This window comes from Phocoena sinus, chromosome X, assembly GCF_008692025.1.
Source record: "Phocoena sinus isolate mPhoSin1 chromosome X, mPhoSin1.pri, whole genome shotgun sequence".
In the NCBI taxonomy this organism is placed as follows: domain Eukaryota; kingdom Metazoa; phylum Chordata; class Mammalia; order Artiodactyla; family Phocoenidae; genus Phocoena; species Phocoena sinus.
The window spans coordinates 1,309,812-1,331,208 of NC_045784.1; the positions used below are offsets into that span (position 1 = coordinate 1,309,812).

Below are 21,397 nucleotides of genomic sequence, written 5' to 3' on the forward strand. Positions count from 1 at the left end.
AGTGCCTATCGACTCACACACGTGTTGTCTTTTGCATATACGGTAGATGCATGTGTATATGTACTTGCATGAATGCCTGCACTTGCATAGAACATGTGCCTGTGTATATGTGTGCATATTTGTGAGTATGTGAGCAGTTATTTGCCTATGTGTAAGTGCTCAAGTCAACTATGCATTTGCACGTGCTTGTGGGTAATGCATATGCACACGTGTATTTCCAGTTGTATACTCGTCCACACAGGCTTTTGTATTTGCATATATTTGCATTTGCAAGTTGTTTTGCATACATGGATGATTTTTATGCACACATATTTTTGCATGTGTATATACATGTCTTTGTACTTGCATGTGTATACACTTCTCTGGGTATATGCATTTGCATATGTGTATATGTTTATGCTGATATGTTTATTTACATGGATGTATAGACATATATTTGTATTTACATATGTATACGTACATTTGTATGTGGCTGTATATCCATTTCTATACGTAATTCTCTGTATATGCATTTGTATATATGTATGTGTTTGTTGATGTGTGTTTTTTGTTTTTTTTGTGTTTTTTTGCGGTACGCGGGCCTCTCACTGCCGTGGCCTCTCCCGTTGCGGAGCACAGGCTCCGGACGCGCAGGCTCAGCGGCCATGGCCCACGGACCTAGCTGCTCCGCAGCATGTGGGATCTTCCCGGACCGGGGCACGAACCCACATCCCCCGCATCGGCAGGCGGACTCTCAACCACTGCACCACCAGGGAAGCCCGATGTGTGTGTATTTTATGTGGATGTACTCGTACAGGTATACATATATATTTGTATGTGCCTGTGTATGCATTTCTACATGTAATTCTCCATATACACATTTGTATACGTGTTTGTTGATGTGTATTTTATATGGATGTGTACTTCTATATGTATATATTTTGTATTTGTATATGTGTGTGTATATATATATTTGTATGTGCCTGTGTATGCATTTCTACATAGCATTCTCATTATACGCATTCATGTCTGAGTAACTGTATGTGTGGACAGTTTTCCCAGCTGCATTGCAAGGCCCCTCCCGGGCCACACAGCACATCCCTCCACACTCAGGTCCCGGGTAGGTCTCACGACCCCACACATCCCCACTGCAGATTCTGAGGTCCCTGAGGCAAGAAAACATCTGATTCAGGCTCTAGCTTTCACAGAGCCAGCCAAGTGCTCTCGGTGTTGCAAGGTGGTGATATTAAAAAAACAAAGCTGTAGGGAGGCTGCAGGCTGATGGCAGCTTCCACAGACAAGGATGGAAGAGGAACCGTGACGGAAGATGCAGCTCCCGACGCAGAAACGAGAAGACGGGGAGTTCAGGTGTGTGGTGTGTCACCCTCACACGCATCCTGGCCACACCTACCTCTTCCCTCCACACCCAGCTCTCCCCAAAAACCTCCGGGCTGTTGAAAGTTTATCCCCTGCACTGATGACTGTCAAACATCATGGGTATGGCACCGCATGGACAGAGGCCACAGACACGAGAAAAACGAGCTATACGTGTCTTAGGCACCCAACGGAGTGTGTGTTCAAATATACCTACAGCCACTAAAATTCGATGAACAAAACAGATTGGGAGTTTGGGACTGACAGATTCACACAGCTATATTTAAAATAAAATGCCTTTCCATTAAAACAACATAAAGAAGAAGTGGCTTGGCAAAGTTCACACAGCCAGTAAATGATAGAATTAGAACTAAAAATCCTTTTGTTTTTTTAGGTCAAAGGATGACTTTATTTTTAACTTTTATATTGGGGTACAGTTGATTTACAATGTTGTGTTGGTGTCAGGTGTGCAGCAAAGTGATTCAGTGACACATATATGTGTATCTATTCTTTTTCAAATTCTTTTCCCATTTAGGTTACTACAGAACTAAAACCCATTATTTTAACTCTAAACCCTACGATTCTCTTTTTCCCCAGGACCACTATGTAACCAAAAATAGGTTTTCTCAGCTACAGACCTACACGCTCCAGCATGTTTGGTCTCTAAACTTGTGTCATTCTGAGATGAGACACTTTGTTACGATTTTCACACTCAAATGAATTTGTTGAGATTATATGATATTAGGCTCAAAAATATTCTAAAATGTTGTCTTGTAGTCAATAAAAAGTAAGGTATAAAAAAAAATGTTTCTGGACTTCCCTGAAGGTCCAGCAGTAAAGAATCCACCTTCCGGGCTTCCCTGGTGGCGCAGTGGTTGAGAGTCCGCCTGCCGATGCAGGGGACACGGGTTCGTGCCCCGGTCCGGGAAGATCCCACATGCCGCGGAGCGGCTGGGCCCGTGAGCCATGGCCGCTGAGCCTGCGCGTCCGGAGCCTGTGCTCCGCAACGGGAGAGGCCACAGCAGTGAGAGGCCCGCGTACCGCAAAAAATAAAAAAATAAAAAAAGAATCCACCTTCCAATGCAGGGGACGTGGGTTCGATCCCTGGTTGGGCAACTAAGATCCCACATGCCACGGCCAAAATAAATTAAAACTTTTTTTTACTTTGAAAAATGTTTCTGAAGAGCATGCCAGGGTGCCGTTCAGAAGTCATCCAGAAGAAACACAGGCTTTTTGGTTGCCACGTGGACATAAGGTCTGGCATTTATAGAAAACGCACGCACTTCCCTGGTGATGTGTTTCCTTGATCGCCTAAGTTAGTGGACGAAGCTGGACCAATGAGCTCTGTCAGTGCCTGCAGCGCAGGCAGCCCTCAGCACAGGACAGACCCGTGCATCCAGGGCACTTGGCTGATGTGAGGCTGGTTGAAGGGGACAGCGGCCTCCAAGCAGCCGAACAACCAGCCTGCACATTCGTATGACACCCGTTTCCTCAGGAGACGGAGTCTGGGTCGCATTCCTCAAATCCTGGCAGCCTCATGAACTCTGCTGTCATGAGTCGAATGCAGTGGCAGTGACAATGTCGTACGACGTCCAAGGGCATATGCTCAGAAAGACCCCGGAGCTTCCGGTTTTCAGAATTCTGTCTTTCTGGGCACAGCCAGCTTCACTGGAGAAGGCTGGCAGTTCTAAGATCACTATTTGGGTGAGGAGACCGCACGTGGGAATCTGGTCGACCAGCTCAGCTGAGGCCAGGCGACGGGCAGGACCGGTTTCCCGCCACAGGAGAAAGCCACCCTGGACGTCTGGCCCTGGCTGACCCGTCAGACAACGGCGACCCAGGTGCAACCCCATGGGAGGACCAGAGTGATGACTGCCCAAAATGCAAGCACAATGGTTGTTTTGATAGCAGCACTGTTTACGATAGCCAAGACGTGGGAGCCACCTAAGTGTCCAAAGACAGAGGGATGGATAAAGAAGATGTGGTACATATACACAATGGAATATTACTCAGCCAGAAAAAAGAATGAAATCACGCCGTTTGCAGCAACGTGGATGGACCTAGAGATCATTATACTTCGTGAAATAAGGCAGACAAATACTATAGGATATCACTTATATGTGGAATCTGAAAAAGACAACAAACTAGTGAATATAACAAAAAAGAAGCCGACTCACAGGTATAGAGAACAAATTAGTGGTTCCCAGTGAGGAGAGGAAAGGGGGGAGGGGCAGGATGGGGGGAGGGGAGTAAAGAGGAACAAGCTATTATGCATAAAATAAATAAGCTAGAAGGACATATGTACAGCACGGGGAACACAGCCAATATTTTATAATACCTACAAATGGAGTATAATGTTTAGAAGTTGTGAATCGCTATATTGTATACCTGTACCTCATATAATATCGTACATCCACTGTACTTCAGTAAATATAAATAAAAAATAAAAAAGGAGACGGTTACTTTGAGCCACTAGGATGGGGGAGTGGTCTGTGCACGCTGAAACGGCCAAGTCCAGGCTAGAGAGCTCCATCTCCTGGGACAAACTGGCAGCCACTAGACATGCCCTTCCAAGCGTCAAAATCCATTGGAAAATGCCCCACATCACGGAGCAGGGGCATTTGAAGGGGATATGGGGTCAGCAGGAATTATGGCCTGAATCTGGGGGTGTTAACCCACAGCGACTTCCCAGGCTTCCACCTGGTGAGTTGAGGGTAACATTCATTATATAATAAAAGGAAGCTGGAGGTGGTTGTTACTTCCTTACTATAATCTTTGATTCCTTGGACGTTGACAGCAGAGGAAACAGCCAGGAGGCTCGGGTCAGCCAGACATTGGAACAGCTGCACCAACTCTGAATGTCACCCCGCTGGGGCAGAAGAGCCGGACTCATCCGTGTTCATGTTCGCTGGGGCACCCGTGGTCCGCTTCGTGGTGACCTGAGCTGAAGGGCAACCCCTCCCCGATCTCCTTGAGGCTGTACCTATTCCATCCGTCCCACTCCGTATTACGTATTTCCTAACGAGAATGTACAAGACAGGACACGTGCGGCAATGACGCAGCCCTGGGGACATGCCAACATGGATCGTCGTTGCATACAAGCTCTGCTGACAGATTCTAGCAGAAACTCACTGACCCCGAGCAACAGTGAGGATGCTCTGGGCACAGCACGAGTTCAAGGTGAGTTGGGAAATCATCACAGTCATCTGAGCAAGGACTGGGTGGAAATAGCATCCTTAGGGAAAACATATTTTTAAAGCAACAGCAAGGACATCGCGGCCATGCACACAGCTGCCCACCCACCGTGTTCCAGAAGCGTCTAGCCCATCCTGGGGTTCATCCACCGGGGAAGCTGTGTGAGGGCTACAGCCCCACGGAGGCTGGACCCCCAAAAAACTCCCGGGGTCCCTGCCCACGACTAAGCCCACAATAAAGTGAGATGCTGAGAATAATCACTCCGGTTTCTTTTTTTTTTTTTTTTAAGGTGGACCATTTTCTTAAAATTTCTTTTATTGAATCTGTAACGATATGACTCCTGTTTTATGCTTTGGTTGTTTGGCCACAAGGCCTGTGGGATCTTAGTTCCCCGACCAGGGATGGAACCCACATCCCCTGGATTGGAAGGCGGAGTCTTAACCACTGGACCACCTGGGAAGTCCCTGGTTTCCATTTTTAAAGCAAAATGTCCTAGACAGCTCCCTGGGTAGCAGATCTAACTGCAACAATATTTACTGAACGTCTGGAGCATGCTGAGGGAGAGATTTTAAAGGTTCACCCACGTCGCTGCACTTGTATTTTTTAAGTGGATAAAGGGACGATGTCATGTCAGGGCTTCACATGGTCACCCTTGTTAGTGACCATCCGTGAAAACAGCAGCCTCTGCGAACTGACACATAGTAAAAGAAGCCATAAAAAAATATCTGCTAGGGACTTCCCTGGAGGTCCAGTGGTTGGGACTCCACGCTTCCACTGCAGGGGGCACGGGTTCGATCCCTGGGCTGGGCACTAAAATCCCGCAAAGCTGCACAGTGCACCCCCAAAACAATCTGCTCGTTGATGGATGCATTTGATTGGTGAGTGGACACACGTCTGTGGCCTGGAATATCTCATCGTCACAGATGGCTTCTACGCTTTGTACCTGTGTTTTTTTTTTTAATTTTCCGGCTGTGCCACACAGCTTATGGGATCTTAGCTCCCCGACCAGGTATCGAACCCGAGCCCTGGCAGTGAAAGCACGGAGTTTTAACCAGTGCACTGCCAGGAAATTCCCCCACTGTTTTTACTTCTATAGATAAGTTTTGCCTTGCATAGAAAAGCCAAGCCACTCGTCTGTAGGATGTTTCCAATCCAAAGAAAACGTATACGTTTTGTATCCAAGAAACTATAACGTGTACTGTTTGCACTTGCCTGCTGGGATGTGGGCAGACTCTCTGCATGGTTTTCATGCTTTTCTAATGGATACTGGCCGATGATGCTTGTTCATGGAGATGTATCAAATGTCTTCTTTGCCTGTGTATTTCCATGCTTAGGTATTTCTAACGTTTATTTTTTTCTCTGTCTACTTCCATATATAGCGACGCACCATGAAAAGTAAATGGCATGAACGATATGTATATTATTATTCAAAATGAAGTCTTTCACTTAAAAATAAACCATGTGTTATTCCTTATAGAGAAGGAAAAAAAAATAGATGTGTCCCAATCAGGAGAGGATGAGAGAGAGTTATTTGCCTTACGGGGGAAAAGAGAGGGGCAGGGAATGAGAGAGAGAGAGAGACAGAGAGAGATAAAGACACAGAGAGAGAGAGAGAGGGAGAGAGGGAGAGAGGGAGAGAGAGAGAGAGAGAGAGAGAGAGAGAGAGGGAGGGAGGGAGGGAGGGAGGGAGGAGGGAGAGAGGGAGAGAGGGAGAGAGGGAGAGAGGGAGAGAGGGAGAGAGGGAGAGAGGGAGAGAGGGAGAGAGGGAGAGAGGGAGAGAGGGAGAGAGGGAGAGAGGGAGAGAGGGAGAGAGAGAAGGGTATATTCTAGCTGGTGCCCAATGGCTACATGAAGGTTTAAGTCCAGAACACGAGGAACATCTTAGAAAACTCTTGCAGACAATCCACCATCAGTCCAGGGCTGACCACGAAACCTACCTCCAGAGCTGGGGTCTGCCGCAAATTTGGAATCCAGAGACTTTACCATCAGTGGAACTAAAAACGCAAAAGTGAAGACGTCTGGAAGCAGGCAACCAAGGCAGTCAACAGAGGAATGCAAAAATGTTCGGAAAGAAGGATAGAAGATTCTGGAAAGGGATGAGGGTTCTGAATCCACCTACAGAACGCGACCAGGAAAGGAGGTGCCCATGTGTCTCGGGGAAAATCTATAGATGGAGGGAAGCCTGTGATCTGAGGCAGGACCGGGGGTGGCAATGAACCCAGGTGTTTGTCAGCCCAGCAGGACCCGGGTACTGGGGCTGAGTGCTTAGGGGTACCGAACACAGTCACATCCTGGGCCAGTGAAAATGTTGCGCTTCAAAGAGCACATGAGTGTGTCCCAAATCATCCTTAAGTCAATGGAGAAAACACTGGCTAGAGCATCACGTGGACAGGTCCACAGGTCAGCCTCGTACTGTGTTCCCAACACTGTCATCTCCCTGTCACCACAGAGGACAGACCGCCCCACGCCCCCACGGCCACGGCAGAGATGCCACCACTTACTGAGGATGTTTCCGCAACGAGCAACTATGCGCACTAGAAATACCCCCTGGGGACCCGCTATAAGCACAGCCAGGACACCTGGGGCCAGGGGATCGGAAACGCCTACTCTGTTAAGAGCTCCTGTGTTGCACTGTTTCCAAAAAGACATCAAAGTGAGGCAGCAGAAGCATGCGTCCTCTCGGGGAGGGTGCCTCAAAAGCAGCATCTCCCTCCCACCCAGAAAACCCTTCTGAAAAGGAGACAATTTCAGCATCGACTCACTGCGCCTCGCACACAGCGAAGGGGCTAAAACCCATCCCATTCCGTCTGAGGATAAAACGGCTCCATCATCAAGAGGTCTATATATCATGGACGCTGGAGAGGACGTGGAGAAAAGGGAGCCCTCCTACACTGTTGGTGGGAATGTAAGTTGGTGCAGCCACTATGGAGAACAGGATGGAGGTTCCTTAAAAAACTAAAAATTACCAGAGCTACCAGCTCCAGCAATCCCACTCCTGGGCATATATCTGGACAAAACTCTGGTTCGAAAAGACACACGCACCCCGATGTTCACAGCAGTGCTGTTTACAATAGCTAAGACATGGAAGCAACCTAAGTGTCCATCAAGAGAGGAACGGATAAACAAGATGTGGTACATATACACAATGGAATATTACTGAGCCATAGAAAAAGAATGACATAACACCATTTGCAGCAAGATGGTTGGACCTAGAGGTGATCATACTGAGTGAAGTAAGTCACACAGAGAAAGACAAATACCATATGACGTCACGTCTACGTGGAATCTAGAAAAACAGTAGAGATGAACTTACGTGCAAAGCAGATGCAGACACACAGAAGAAACTGATAGTTACCAAGGGGGGAAGGTCGGGGATGAATTGAGAGATTGGGATTGACACGTACACACTGCTATATTTAAAACGCATAACCAACGAGGACCTACTGTAGGGCACAGGGAACTCTACTTAATACTCTATAATGGCCTATACGGGAAAAGAATCTAAAAAAGGGTGCGTACATGTATCACTGATGCACTTTGCTGTACACATGAAACTAACATAACATTGTAAATCAACTCTACTCCAATAAAAATTTTTTTAAAAAAAGAGCTCCTGAATTAAGTGATGCTGGAGCATTTGGGTAATTAGAAAACCACTGCATCTTTGGACCCCCTTCCTGGATGCTCACCAAAGCAAGGGCTTTGGAAGAAGGAGGCCCTTGAACAGGGACACAGGATGGGCAGCCTCCCCTACTCCCGTGGCACTTACGGAATCTGGGTCCATCACGTCCAACAGCCCTGCGAGCTCCCCCACCAGCAGAGGCGCCTTCCGCTCCCAAAGGCAGGAGGAGCGCCCCGGAAAGCACGACACAGCGGGCAACGGTTCCCTCGGGGAGACACAAACCCCGGGAGAGAAACAGAAGGCGCCGATGGTGGTCCACACATATCCACATCCAACCCTCCAAGGATAAAGGCACCCACGGTGAGTCACCGGTCTCCCAAGAGACACATCAGTCGCCTCTTCCTCGGAGGAAACGCCGAGCACATAAATAAGGAAAGTATTCGGGCATCTGCACCCCTCCCCCGAGAACTGGGCCCCGAATCCCTGCTTTCTTGACCACCCTGTCGGTGCCAAGGCCATGGCGGCCACTGCCGGGAAGACTGGCTCTAAGTGTACCTGGTCCCTGGTTCTCCATGCTGACGTAGGATACAAATTAATGAACGAATGAAGAACTATACCGAAAACTGGGCTCCTACGTACCTGGCCGGGCAAGCATCTTTGTGATTTTTCAGGGTTACCACCGACATATTGATTTGGAGGGAAAAACATAATTTTTAGTAATTCTTGGTCTTGAGAAATATATCCACGCGCGTTACGGGGACAACTCCTACAAGGCTAAAACTGAAGTCCTGAGGGCTGGTTACCAATCTACCCGAGTGCTGGCACACGGATGGGAAACGAGATAAATCAGTATGGATGTGAATAAATGATAAATATTGACCAGCTCGGCAGGACGCAGATCATTCTTGGGTTGGATAAATCCTCAGCTTCTCTCCTGAGTTCCCCACAGCCAGAGAGAGGCGGTCTGGTTCTATTTATGTCACGCTAGCGAGTGCAGAAATATTCCGCATCTGAAACACCAAACGTTTGCAAAATCCTGATGGCTCTCTTTAGGAATAAAATTTAGAAATGCAAAGCACGGAGTCTAGCTAGACGTGGCCCTCGGACGTCTTCTCTGTGGGACACAGCTGGGGCTGTTTTCCATGAGAGTTGATGGGTGAACAGGAGTTTGTCCTATTAACCCAACTCCTCCGAACCCATCACCTTGGGGCGGGGAGGGGGTCGGTAGTTAATATCCCAGAGGAGGGTCCCAGGCATATCGTTTTCAGAAACTCTGCAGACCCTCCTGGACACCAACAGTACCATCGACAGGGCTCCCCTCTGAGAAGTCCTGTAGTTGGGAAGCCCCGTGGCACCTGCTGACTCAGAATCTCCCCCATATCCGTCCCTTCAGAACTGTCGTTTGAACACAGCAAAGATAAACCCTCGTGTACAAACCAAGCCACGAGATGAATGAGAAGATCCTTCACTTCCCCCAAATCAGCTAAGTCTGCCCCGAGCCCCGGGCACACTGGGCTGGTAATGAATCCATTCTCAGTCTGGACTGGACCCTCCTGGCTAACCCCTGGCCCGAGAGGCATTTATCCCTGGAGCCGTCCACCCATCCTGGGTACCAGAGGGGGAAGCCCCTTCCTAAGTCCAGGGGGCGCCAACACTTCTGTGGCCCTGCGGCATCTCCAAGAGACACAGAGGCTCTGCAAAGCAGGGATCCTCTTTCTGAGGGACCCGACAGCCTTCCTGCCCAGCACCGCGGGGAGTGGGCAGCCATTATGCGCACCAGTATAACCTCCGCCCCAGGGCACATCGTTCCTGGAAGTTTCTGTCTGAAGCCAGAGAGGCTGTTACTTCCAAGTCCTACAGAACCGGGCTCCTCCCTACAGGGACCCAGATGGGGTTCCGAGAAGCACCGTCCTAAGTCCGCAGAAGAAACCCCCCCAGAGCCAAGAATGTGCCCGACCCGGCCAACATTTTGAAAGATAAAGGGTACCACACGACAGGAGCGAACACCACGTGTGATTTCAGCCAATCGTCCTGTAATAACTGGACTCTCATTTCCGACTCTGGGAAATGGCGTTAGGAGGAGTCCGGGCTGGGAAATCCCACGCGTGGCATTTAATTTAATCACACCTAATGATGCCGTCTTCTCTTTACACGACCCTGTGTCACGCTGTAAGAGGCATTTTCTAGGGTCAGGCATTTCACAGAATAAGTCTTTGTTTAACATTTGTCTCCTGCCTAGAGAATGATTTGCATGAGGTCAAGGGCTCTTATCACTGTATGGTTCCTGCGTGTGAATCACCAAGAAGGTGGGTGTGGTGGACAGAATAATGTTCCCCAAAATGTTGTTCTACTCTGTGGAACCTGTGACTATGCCACCTGACCTGGCAAAAGGGAGTCTACAGATATGATTACATTAATGACCTTGACCTGGGGCGCTGACCCTGGGTGAGCCCAGTGTAATTTCACAGTCCTTTATAGCAGGGAGGCAGGGGGTCAGACTCAGAGAAGGAGGTGTGAGGACAGAGGCAGAGGTTGGAGGGAGAGGGCGATGTGACGGTGCTGTTGTGCTCGCTTCGAAGATGCAGGAAGGGGCCACGAGCTAAGGAATTTGGACAACAAAGCTGGGAACAGTAAGGAAATGGATTTTCCCAAGAGCCAGTGTCCTTTAGGGGCTCAGGAATCCCACACTGGTTCTGTCGCCTTGAGGTGTCTCTGGGGCACTGACCAAAAACAAGAGGTGCTGAGTTCAGCGGAAAGATCTGGATGAAGGAGTTAAATCTGGGCTGAAGGTCAGCCAACGTGCGGATGAGATTCTCTGAAGAAGAGAGAGGGTGTGAAAAGAGGTCCAGCAGCAAGCCTCCCCAGGTCCAAATGCAACTCTGTCCTGGTTTCCAGAGACACACTACCTTCCCGAGAGTCATGCATGTGGGGTTTAAAATCTGCAGAGAAAAGGAACACGGGACCACCGTACGATGACTGGAGTCATCTCAAAACTCAAGGGCACTACAGATAAATGCTGGAGACGGTGTGGAGAGAAGGGAACACTCCTACACTGTTAGTGGGGACGGAAGTTGGTGTAGCCACTATGCAGAACAGTATGGAGGGTCCTTAAAAAATTAAAATCGAGCTACCATATGATCCAGCAATCCCACTCCTGGGCATATATCCAGAGAAAACCATAATGTGAAAAGATCCATGCACCCCAAAGTTCATAGCAGCACTATTTACAATAGCCAGGACATGGAAGCAACCTAAGTGTCCATGGACAGATGAATGGATAAAGAAGATGTGGCACACATATATAATGGGATATGACTCAGCCACAAAAAAGAATGAAATAATGCCATTTGCAGCAACATGGATAGACCTGGAGATGATCACACTAAGTGAACTGAGTCAGACAGAGAAAGACAAATGTCATATGATAGCACTTATATGTGGAATCTCAAAAATTATACAAATGAAGTTATTTATAAAACAGAAACAGACTCGCAGACATAGAGAACTTATGGCTACCAAAGGAAAAAGGGTCGGGGGGAGGGATAAATTAGGAGTTTGGGATTGACAGATACACACTACTATATAAAAAATAAATAAACAACAAGGACCTACTGTAGAGCACAGGGAACTGTATTCACCACCTTGTAATAACCTATAATGGAAAAGAATCTGAAATAGCACATATATATGTGTGTGTGTGTGTATCACTGAGTCACTTTGCTGTACACCTGAAACACAACATTGTAAATTAACTATACTTCACGTAAAAAAAAAAAAAGAACGGTCAACAGAGCATTGTATATAAAACTAAATAAAATTACTTAAAGTGCTTTCCCTTTAAAAACAACAACTTGGGCTTCCCTGGTGGCGCACTGGTTAAGAATCCGCCTGCCAATGCTGGGGACACGGGTTCGAGCCCTGGTCCGGGAAGATTCCACATGCCGCGGAGCAGCGAAGCCCGTGCGCCACAACTACTGGGGCTGCGCTCTAGAGCCCACAAGCCACAACTACTGAAGCCCGTGCACCTAGAGCCCGTGCTCCACAGCAAGAGAAGCTACCGCAATGAGAAGCCCGTGCACCGCAATGAAGACCCGACGCAGCCTAAAATAAATTAAATGAATAAATTTATTTTTTAAAAAACCCCAGCAACTTAACGGCGAGGGTGCATTATGGAGAACACATTGGTAGGTCTTGCCTACGGTATTCTCCCCAGAGCTCTCTCCACTGCAGCAAATATTTCTCACTAAAATTCTGTTGACCCAAAGCAGAGATCCGTTGGAGAAAGGCATCAGATTTGAGATGCATAATTTCCCCTACTTCCTGGCAGATGGAAGGCTGTACTGAACCTGCAGAAAAGACCCTCAGTGGATATTCAGTTCTGTTGTGCCTGTGTCTGTAAAATCTCAGGAATCCTGCACGACGGCAGCATACGGGGCACGCGCTGCCGTCACTGATTCCTGAGGGTGTTAGATTTAACGTGGGAAGAAGATGTGTGGCTCCACACGTCTCCACGGCCCCTCCATGTAACTCACCGGTACGTGTGGCAACTTGTAATGTTGTCTTTCTAATCAAGGAGGACACAGATAAACACCCACCAAAGGAACCCCACCCCAGGGCTGAGGATCCCGAGTGGCCATGTCCTTGGAAAGCCTTTATTTCTGCAAAGAGGTCTAAGGCATAATCATCTTGGCGAACTTGAAAAATACCAACCGAGCGTACGTTAAATTCATTTTGAACCTTCCCAGAAGAGCTGCCAGCATCAACGACACGCAGAGTACTTTGCCGGGCTAAGTAGAGGGAAATGGTATTAGCTGTAGGTGTTTCATAGGTACCCACACATCAGGAATAAAGACACAGACCTACTAGAGAATGGACTTGAGGATACGGGGAGGGGAAGGGTAAGCTGTGACAAAGCGAGAGAGTGGCATGGACATACATACGCTACCAAACGTAAGGTAGATAGCTAATGGGAAGCAGCCGCATAGCACAGGGAGATCAGCTCGGTGCTTTGTGACCGCCTGGAGGGGTGGGATAGGGAGGGTGGGAGGGGGGGAGATGCAAGAGGGAAGAGATATGGGAACGTATGTATATGTACAACTGATTCACTCTGTTATAAAGCAGAAACTAACACACCATTGTAAAGCAATTATACTCCAATAAAGATGTAAAAAAAAAAGCCACAGATGCATACGTGTAGCTTTGGAGACACAGTTTATATCCCGTGCATTTCCCTTAAGTGGGAATTTCTAATTAAACAAGTGGATTGAACAGCAGTATCTCTATCTGACCCTGACCGCCAACCCCATTAGTATTACGGGAGAAAGATAGAATACGCAAGACAAAGAGAAAGGTGAGGAAATGACAACAAGCAGATCTCGGGAGCCAGAATCAGATGGACAGTGTCACGGCCTCAAGAGGGGGAACGACGCTCCCTCGCCTTGAGATGTGTCCACACATCCTAATCCCCGGCACTGCGCGTAGGGTCCCTCCGAAAAAGGGGCACCAGCAGAAGGGACTTCCGAGAAGGGATTAGCTTAAGGATGTTTAGATGCGAAAATGACCCTGGATTATCCAGGGGCGGCTCAGTATAATCACAAGGGTCCTAGTTTTCTCTGCCATCCAAAATATGAATAATTTGGGACTTCCCTGGCAGTCCAGTGGTTAGGACTCAGCGCTTTCACTGCCGTGGCCCTGGGTTCAATCCCTGGTCGGAGAACTAAGATCCCACAAGCCACGGGGCGTGACCAAAATAAATAAATGAATCCATAAAATTGCTTAAGAACACTGGAAAAGAGAAAATCTTAGAAACAGAATAAAAGACATTAAAAAAAACCAAAATACAAATAATTTGACAAATGTTTTATATACTTGGGGAAAAAGTACAGTGGCTGTAACTCACTTTTATGTCGATTCCTTCTACTGTTTTAATTAATTAATTAAATTATTTTTGGCCACGCTGTGCGGCATGCGGGATCTCAGTTCCCCGACCAGGGATTGAACCCGTGCCCCCTGCATTGGGAGCACAGAGCGTTAATCACTGGACCGCCAAGGAAGTCTCTACTGTATCAATTTAACTATTTACCTCCTTTATACACTGGATTCTCCAAGTCTGAAAGCAAATTCAGACTTGAATTTAAATTCTACCAGCACAAATGTTTTCCAGGAGGCTTACAATAGTTTTCGTTATCTACATTTATTGTTTGGAGAAGTTAATCATTGTGTTTCTCTGTGGAGAGTTTGGATGAACTTGTATGAAACAAGGTGACTGTAGCAGTGGAAGAGAGAAAGAGGCAGGGAAAAGGGCAGGGAAGTGAGAAAGCAGACGTGTTTCCAACGCTCTTAAGAGCTCAGCGTGGCTGACAACAGGGCTCTGGGTGGTCCGTGGCCAGGAGGTGGGTGGAAGGCAGGGGGAGGGGAGATGTGGACTCCACATGTACGTTTGAAGAGTGCTGGCTGTAAGGATGACGTCAAGAGACAGTTGGGCGTGACGGTCTGGAGCCCAGATGACGATTGTCATGGAAACACACTGAGGCTTTAATAAAATAACCCTTGTGAAAACACCCAGCCCTTTGCATGTCCCTCATACATCTTAGCCCAAGTGGACCTGTCCAAGTTATCAAATCCACAGGACACATCATCACACTTTACATCATTTCAAAGCAACATCCTAAAATTGATTATTCTGATAACGAAAGCCAAACACATCAGTGGAACCAAGCAGTGTCAATCATTGCAACATATATTTCCTTGGGAATCCCGCTTTCCCAAGGGACCGCTAGAGCTCGCGTCTGTGTCTTAATTAACCTCTAGATTTCACCAGAACTCACCGTTATTGACCAGTACGTGGAGTGGGATTTTCTTCATCTTGAACCTCTGGACGAACTGCTGAATGGACCTCATGGACGCCAGGTCACAATACAGAAATTCCACTGGAGAAAGACAAAAATGCGTGGTTATCCTCCAATTTACCACAGATGCTAAGACGATTTCTAAAGAGGTTAACTTCTATCCCTCCTGGGAAGTAACACCGGATTAGCGTAAAGAGGAAGGCCCATTGTGGGCAACATACGCTAAGAAGACCCTCTATGAGTTACGTCCTTGACGATGCCCTCTTTTTGAGTGTGGGTGGGACTGTGTCCTCTTATACGGCAAAGATTCTGGGATGCCACTCCTATGACTGTATTTCATTACACAATATTCCCTCTTGCAAGCAGACTGGAGGAAGAGAGATTCTCCTGCTTTTCTGCAAGAAGTAAGTTGCCTCGTTGGGAGAGGGCCATGGGGCAAGACCCTCAGGGCAGCCCCTGGGAGCTGAGAACAGCTCCCACTCAAGAGCCAGCAGGACAGTCAGAACCTCAGACCTACAACCTCAAAGGACTGAGTTCATCCAACAACCATGTGAGCTCAGAAGACGATCCTGCGGTCCAGAGGGTAACTTAGGCCAGACAACCCCTCTGAGTGGAAGGCAGTTTTCTGGGTCTTTCTGCAGCAGTGTGGTCCTTGCACTGCCGCAGCTGGCTCTGCTGAAGGACCGCTTTGGGTCTCCCCAGGCCCAGCTCTTGGTAAGATGCTCACAGGGATATCCGTGGTCCCAGGACCCAGGAACAGAGGGGAGTACGGCTTCCACATCCTAAGGACCAGCACCTACGGTGCCATACATCTCAGGGGGGAGACACGCCTGCAGGGTTTTGTTGGTTTGCGGTTTCTGTAGGAAGTTTTAAATATAATTACACCTGAGAGCCAGCGAAAGTACTCGCTGGGGAAGGTACATATTTTGCAACACATATGTTAGTGTTCACTCAGAAGAGACATTTTAAGATAATCTTGAGCACGGAGAATGGAACCTATGCGGGCCAAGTCACACAGCCACTGAGGACAAGCGAGTGTATACGTTTATTAAAGTATTTTCCCTAAAAATTTATAGGGGGAGTCGGGGTGGGCATGCTCCTGGATCAGAGTTACTCAGCGTGGCCTATGGACGGGCACCATCCTGTGATCTGTTGGTTACAAGTCTGCCAGGGGACACGTTCAGAAATCGAGGATGCGTTTAGAAATTAAAAAAAAAAAAATCAACAGTCATTTTATGTTTGCTGAATCCAGTGGGAAAAAAAAAAGCGACACTGGGCACTATCGTTTTGCATGTTTCTTACATGTATTTTTTTCTCGTAATTCCTTTCTATTGTCTCCAACGGCATCAGGCTGTGACAGACTGGGGACAAGGGAGCTTTGCCACAGGGCGTTTGGAAGTTCTGCTCTAGAACACGGTGCCATCTGGACAGGCATTCCTGACACACTGTTCTAACTTTCGCCTGAAACACTCCCAAGAATGTAAAAAAAAAAAAAAAAAGGAAAACTCACACTACTGCTAATAACTCGAACCCACGGTAAAAGGATGGGTGGACCCACACGCTCGGCTTCCAGAAACACAGCACTGTTACTGGATCTTCGAAATGTCAGAAGATGAGTTTTCCCTGCTCCTTGGGGGAAAAGGGTCAGAAATGACCAGAAACATGAGGACTGACGTTCTAAGTTGAGAGCGCTGCCTTGTGAAGGAGCTACTGGCTTTTGCTTTTCTGCCCATTCTTGTCATTAGCACCCACTTTCTACATCCTTTGAGGAGCTGGTCCCCACCCCTCACCTCTACAAGAGCATCACCGGCAGGATGATGGGGTGACACTGCACAGGGAATATGAGCCCTCAAATCAAGCCCTACCGCTGAGAGGGGCAGACTGTTCCCTGCAGACCAGGAGGCTTTAAGGGCTCCATCTCTGAGAAAAGAAACGCCCAAGACAAGTTGCAAACTGTAAGGTCTGCCCCCCATCGAGCCGAAGTACCAGGATTGATCACTGACAGGATACGGGGACTCATGCATGTTAGGGGCTCACCTAAAACCCAAGTAGGGGCTGCATCCCCCCAACAACGCACATGGTGAGGGGGACAGGGGTAATTGACACAGCAGGGCTCCTGGCAGGGAGAAGGAGACACAAGTGACATTTTTCATTTTACCTGGGGTGCCATCACGAACACCTTCACTTCTATCTGGATAATTAGAGAAATGAAGGTTGCGATATTTTGAGAATGGTCAAGAGACCCGTAGGAAGTAAGAACTAGAACGTCTGCCATGCAGAGGACTGGAACACAGGAGGTATAGCAGTTGTCCGGGTAGCAAAACAGGAAACCCAGGAAGCAGGTAGGGGTGCAGTTCGAAAGAGTAAGCGTGAACCCCAAGGGGGCTGGTCAGGATGCAAAACCAAGATGGTAGCCTCGTATGGGAAGACCACACTCAGAGTTCTCCTGGATATTTCATTACAGAGTTTTTTAAAGCAGGGATTGAAAATTAAAAGGCTGCAAAGTATCAGGCAAACAAGGAGAAATCAAGCAGGGCTGGCCCTACTGACATAAGGTGGAGATGATTCGGGACTAAAATATTAATGGGGCAACGTGGATCGTTATCTGTGGGTCCAACGCCCAGTCAATCTGAAGTCACGTGCCATGTTCTCAGAATAACACAATATCGCAGTCTGTTTCTCAGGAACTCTTGGGAATGCGGGGAGAAGTGGACAGAACCAAAATGGTTATGGGAGAAATGAGTGTATGTCTTTGAGCATCTGACAGATCGATAGACAAAAAAAAAAAAGAAGAAGACAGAAACAAAGACCCAGAGAAGACTGTGGATAATACATCTGACAAGGTTGAAAATGCAAATTTACAAATAGGGACGAGTCTATCGTAGGAAGAAGATTTTAAAATGATAGGTGTGTGCTTCCCACGATATTAATAATATGCTAGATTTACAAGTCAAATATGAACATCTCAAGGAAATGAATGCTTTTCTGAGAAAAATGCTGATTGTTACGACCTAATCAAGGAAATTAGGACTGATCAGAGCAACAAATATGGGAGAAAGAGAAAGATGAAAGAATGACATCCAGAAAAGGCGGGGACAGTGTCCATGGTATTTTAGCAAATTTTGTCTGACTTTCAAAAAATAGATAATCCCACCTCTATTGACTGATTTAGAACACGTGGGCGGGGGGGGGGTGGAAACCTGAGTTGATTCTTTTTATGAAGTGTGCCTTGTTCTGATACAAAAATCTGCAAAGAAATAGCACCAGGAGAGGGGAGTTGACATCAATACTCAGAGAAGGAAAAAATCACGAACAAGAATGTAAATTAAAACGTTTCCACTGGGATAAACATAAGCACGTATGAGCAAAACACAAGATGATTTTTAGAGAGGCTGCCTGTTCAGAGATGATTTCTGCCGTGAAAGTGCTCCTAGAATTGGTTCTGTGCATCTCACCGTAACCACTACCTGCCTTGGAACCTAACAGGGGTAATTTTAGGGCCACCAAGACCCTGAAAGGCTGAGAGGCACCGTTTATGGTGAAGGGGGTTCAGGTGAGGGCAGCTTTCAAATATCCCGACACCAAGCACAGCCCCCGTACACGGGGCCAGCGGGTCCCAGAAAATCTGCCCCTCCCTCTCTCCAACAGGGAACGGGGCTCATGCTGCCTGTGTGTCAGGGCAGCAAGCACTGTCCGGCTTCATCACAGACGAATTCAGGGAGCTGCCAGCTGCTCCATCCATGCCAGGCAGGGATGCAGCTTCCGGAGTCCTGGCCCCGTCTTCACTCCAGACAGAGGAACAGGGGCTCCCAAAGGACCAGGATGCACCCAGGAGGAGAACAGCTTGGTTATCACAGCCTGCCTCCCACCTTTCCCTATATTTCTCTATTTAAAAGACAGAGGTGAAAGACCCATAAAGTGATATGAAAAGGACAAACAACCTTATGAAAAAATGGACAAGACACGAGCAAGGACGCCCCAAGAAAACTGAATGCCAAATACACACCCTAAAAGACACGCTGTCTCAACAGCAAGTGGGAAATGCAGATGAAAGCCAGACGATGTCACTTCACATCCACCAAGGTGGCAAAAACGTCAGACCTCGCGTTACCAAGGCTGCTGACGATACAGAATACAGCAGTATACGTTGCTCTCTGGAATATAAACTGGTCCAGATCTTTGGAAAAGAATGTAATATTACACAATCATTTTGAATATGTGTGTAGCATTGGACTGAGCAATTCCACGCCTAGGCGTATATACCCTAGAAAACGTCTCACCCCTGTCCACCAGGTGATGTGTGTAAGAGCATTTGTATGCGCGTCGTTTCTACGGGCAGAAACGAATTCACCAGAAATAGATCAAATGCCTGTCAACCAGAAAAATAATTCATTCCTTAAAAATAAACGTGACATATACACACCTGTTGGCTGTTCTAGACAAACAGACAGACTCAAGTCTGTTGAGATGTGAGATGCTATTTTCTAGGTAGGAAACAGAACCAAGCTGCCCCTAAAACCAGATAGGGACAACGGACCGAGGGAGATTATTCTGTGTGTGTGTGTGTGTGTGTGTGTGTGTGTGTGTGTGTGTGTGTGTGTGTGTGTGAGAGAGAGAGAGAGAGAGAGAGAGAGACACAGAGAGAGAGAGAGAGACAGAGACACAGACAGAGACAGAGAGACAGAGAGACAGAGAGAGAGTCAGAGACACAGAGCAATCCCAGGCACACAGTGAGAAAAGTGAATAAACCAATGAGCAGTTTTCTCTCTGGTTCTGCTGGTGACGAGCACCCTTCCATGGCTCCTAAACAGGGGGATGTCTCCCCAGGACATGTCCTGAGAGGGGTGCGTTTTCCCGGAATAGGAGGCTGTACCCAGAAAGCAACCTGAGGACAGCTCTGCATCAGGACCAGGACACGCATGCGGAATGAACTCCTCGCAGCCTCTCTTCCAGAAGACCCTGCCCGCCCCCCCCCCCCCCCCCCCGCAAGGGCGGTCTTCCTGGAGCAACTCGGCATCACTGACAGCATCTCAGGAAACATCTCAGGAAGCAACCACATTCGGAACTACGGGGCCTGGCTGACGTGCTTTCTCGGGGGCTGTGACTCCACACCACAAGGTGGATTTGCTTTTTCTCTTTGACCAGTGCGGGCAGACCTCGTTGTACGGCATCTCAATGGATTGTGCTTTGCAGATGCTGTGGGTTTTTTGTGTTTTTGTTTGTTTGTTTCCTTTTACAAATGGAAGCTTTGGGGCAGCCCCGTGTCGGGCAAGAAATGGAAGAAAGGGGAAAAATCCAACTCCAATATACGCCCTCTTCCCACCCATGCGACCAGCACTCTAACTTGTGAAATTTTCTGTCCACTAGGAAGCAGGACAACACCAGTAATGTGGGGTTCAGGATGGGAAAAGTTCTTCATAAGCAGCTTTTATTGAGATGAAAAGACTTCCTACCAGGAGAACACAAACAAATGTACAAAGATGTCCAACTTCCTTTGTTGCTCTCAGGATCCCCTTTCTTAGTCCCCGGTGAGAAGGTCGTGTGGTTACTTTACTTGGGTGTAGACACCAGCTTTAACAAGTTGAATCCAGGGAGTAAAGGCGCCCATCTGCCTGCAGGGCTCTCCTCACTCGGCCCTGGATTGAGGGCTTCAAGAGGGAGCCATGGGTATCAGCTAGCTACACTGTGTAACAAATTGTCTCAAACTCCCTGGTCGGAAACAACACCCATTTACCATCTCCCAGCTCTTTACGTCAGAAGTCTGAGTCGGGGTGAGCAGGGTCCTCTGTTCCGGGTCTCACAAAGCTGAAACCATGGTGTCAACAGGGCTGGGGTCATCCTCTGTGGCTGGGGATCCTATTCCAGCCTCACTCGGGTTGTAGATGAAATTCAGTTCCATGCAGTCGTAGGGCTCAGGTCCCGTTTTCTTTCTGGCTGTCGGGCAAAGGTGGCTCTCAGCTTCAAGGGGTCACTCAGCTCTGTGCTGCGTGGCCCTCCCAAAACACAGCTCTCAGCTTTTTCTAAGCCAGCATAAAAATTTCTGCTTCTGTTTCAAGTCTCTCTCACAAGGTCACCTGTTTAGGCCAGGCCCATCCAATGGTCTCCCTTTTGATTAACTCAATGTCAACTGATTTTGGACCTTAATTTTATCTCCAAAGTCCCTTCGCTTCTGTCATATAGCATAATCTAATCATGGGAGTGACACCCCCATCATTCCTGGGCCCCACCTACAGAGAAGGGAAGGGGATTACATAAGGCATGCACACCTTGTAGGGGGGCAGGAATCTTGAGGCCACCTTTGCATAATGCAAAGCAGTGCTCCTTTATTTGGGGTCCCCTCTACCCAGTTCCATCAGTAGATCTCCAACAGGAGGACCTC

At 47.9% G+C, this 21,397-nt stretch overlaps 1 protein-coding gene across 21 annotated transcripts in view; it reads right to left on the minus strand.

Moving 5' to 3' along the window:
* DHRSX (dehydrogenase/reductase X-linked) overlaps positions 1 to 21,397 on the minus strand; it is a 321,810-nt gene that overhangs the window by 167,543 nt on the left and 132,870 nt on the right. For all 21 annotated transcript variants that reach the window (XM_032618749.1, XM_032618747.1, XM_032618752.1 and 18 more), the window contains exon 4: positions 14,998 to 15,099. In XM_032618749.1, coding sequence (XP_032474640.1) covers positions 14,998 to 15,099 — 102 coding nt within the window. The remainder of the gene's footprint in view (positions 1 to 14,997; positions 15,100 to 21,397) is intronic.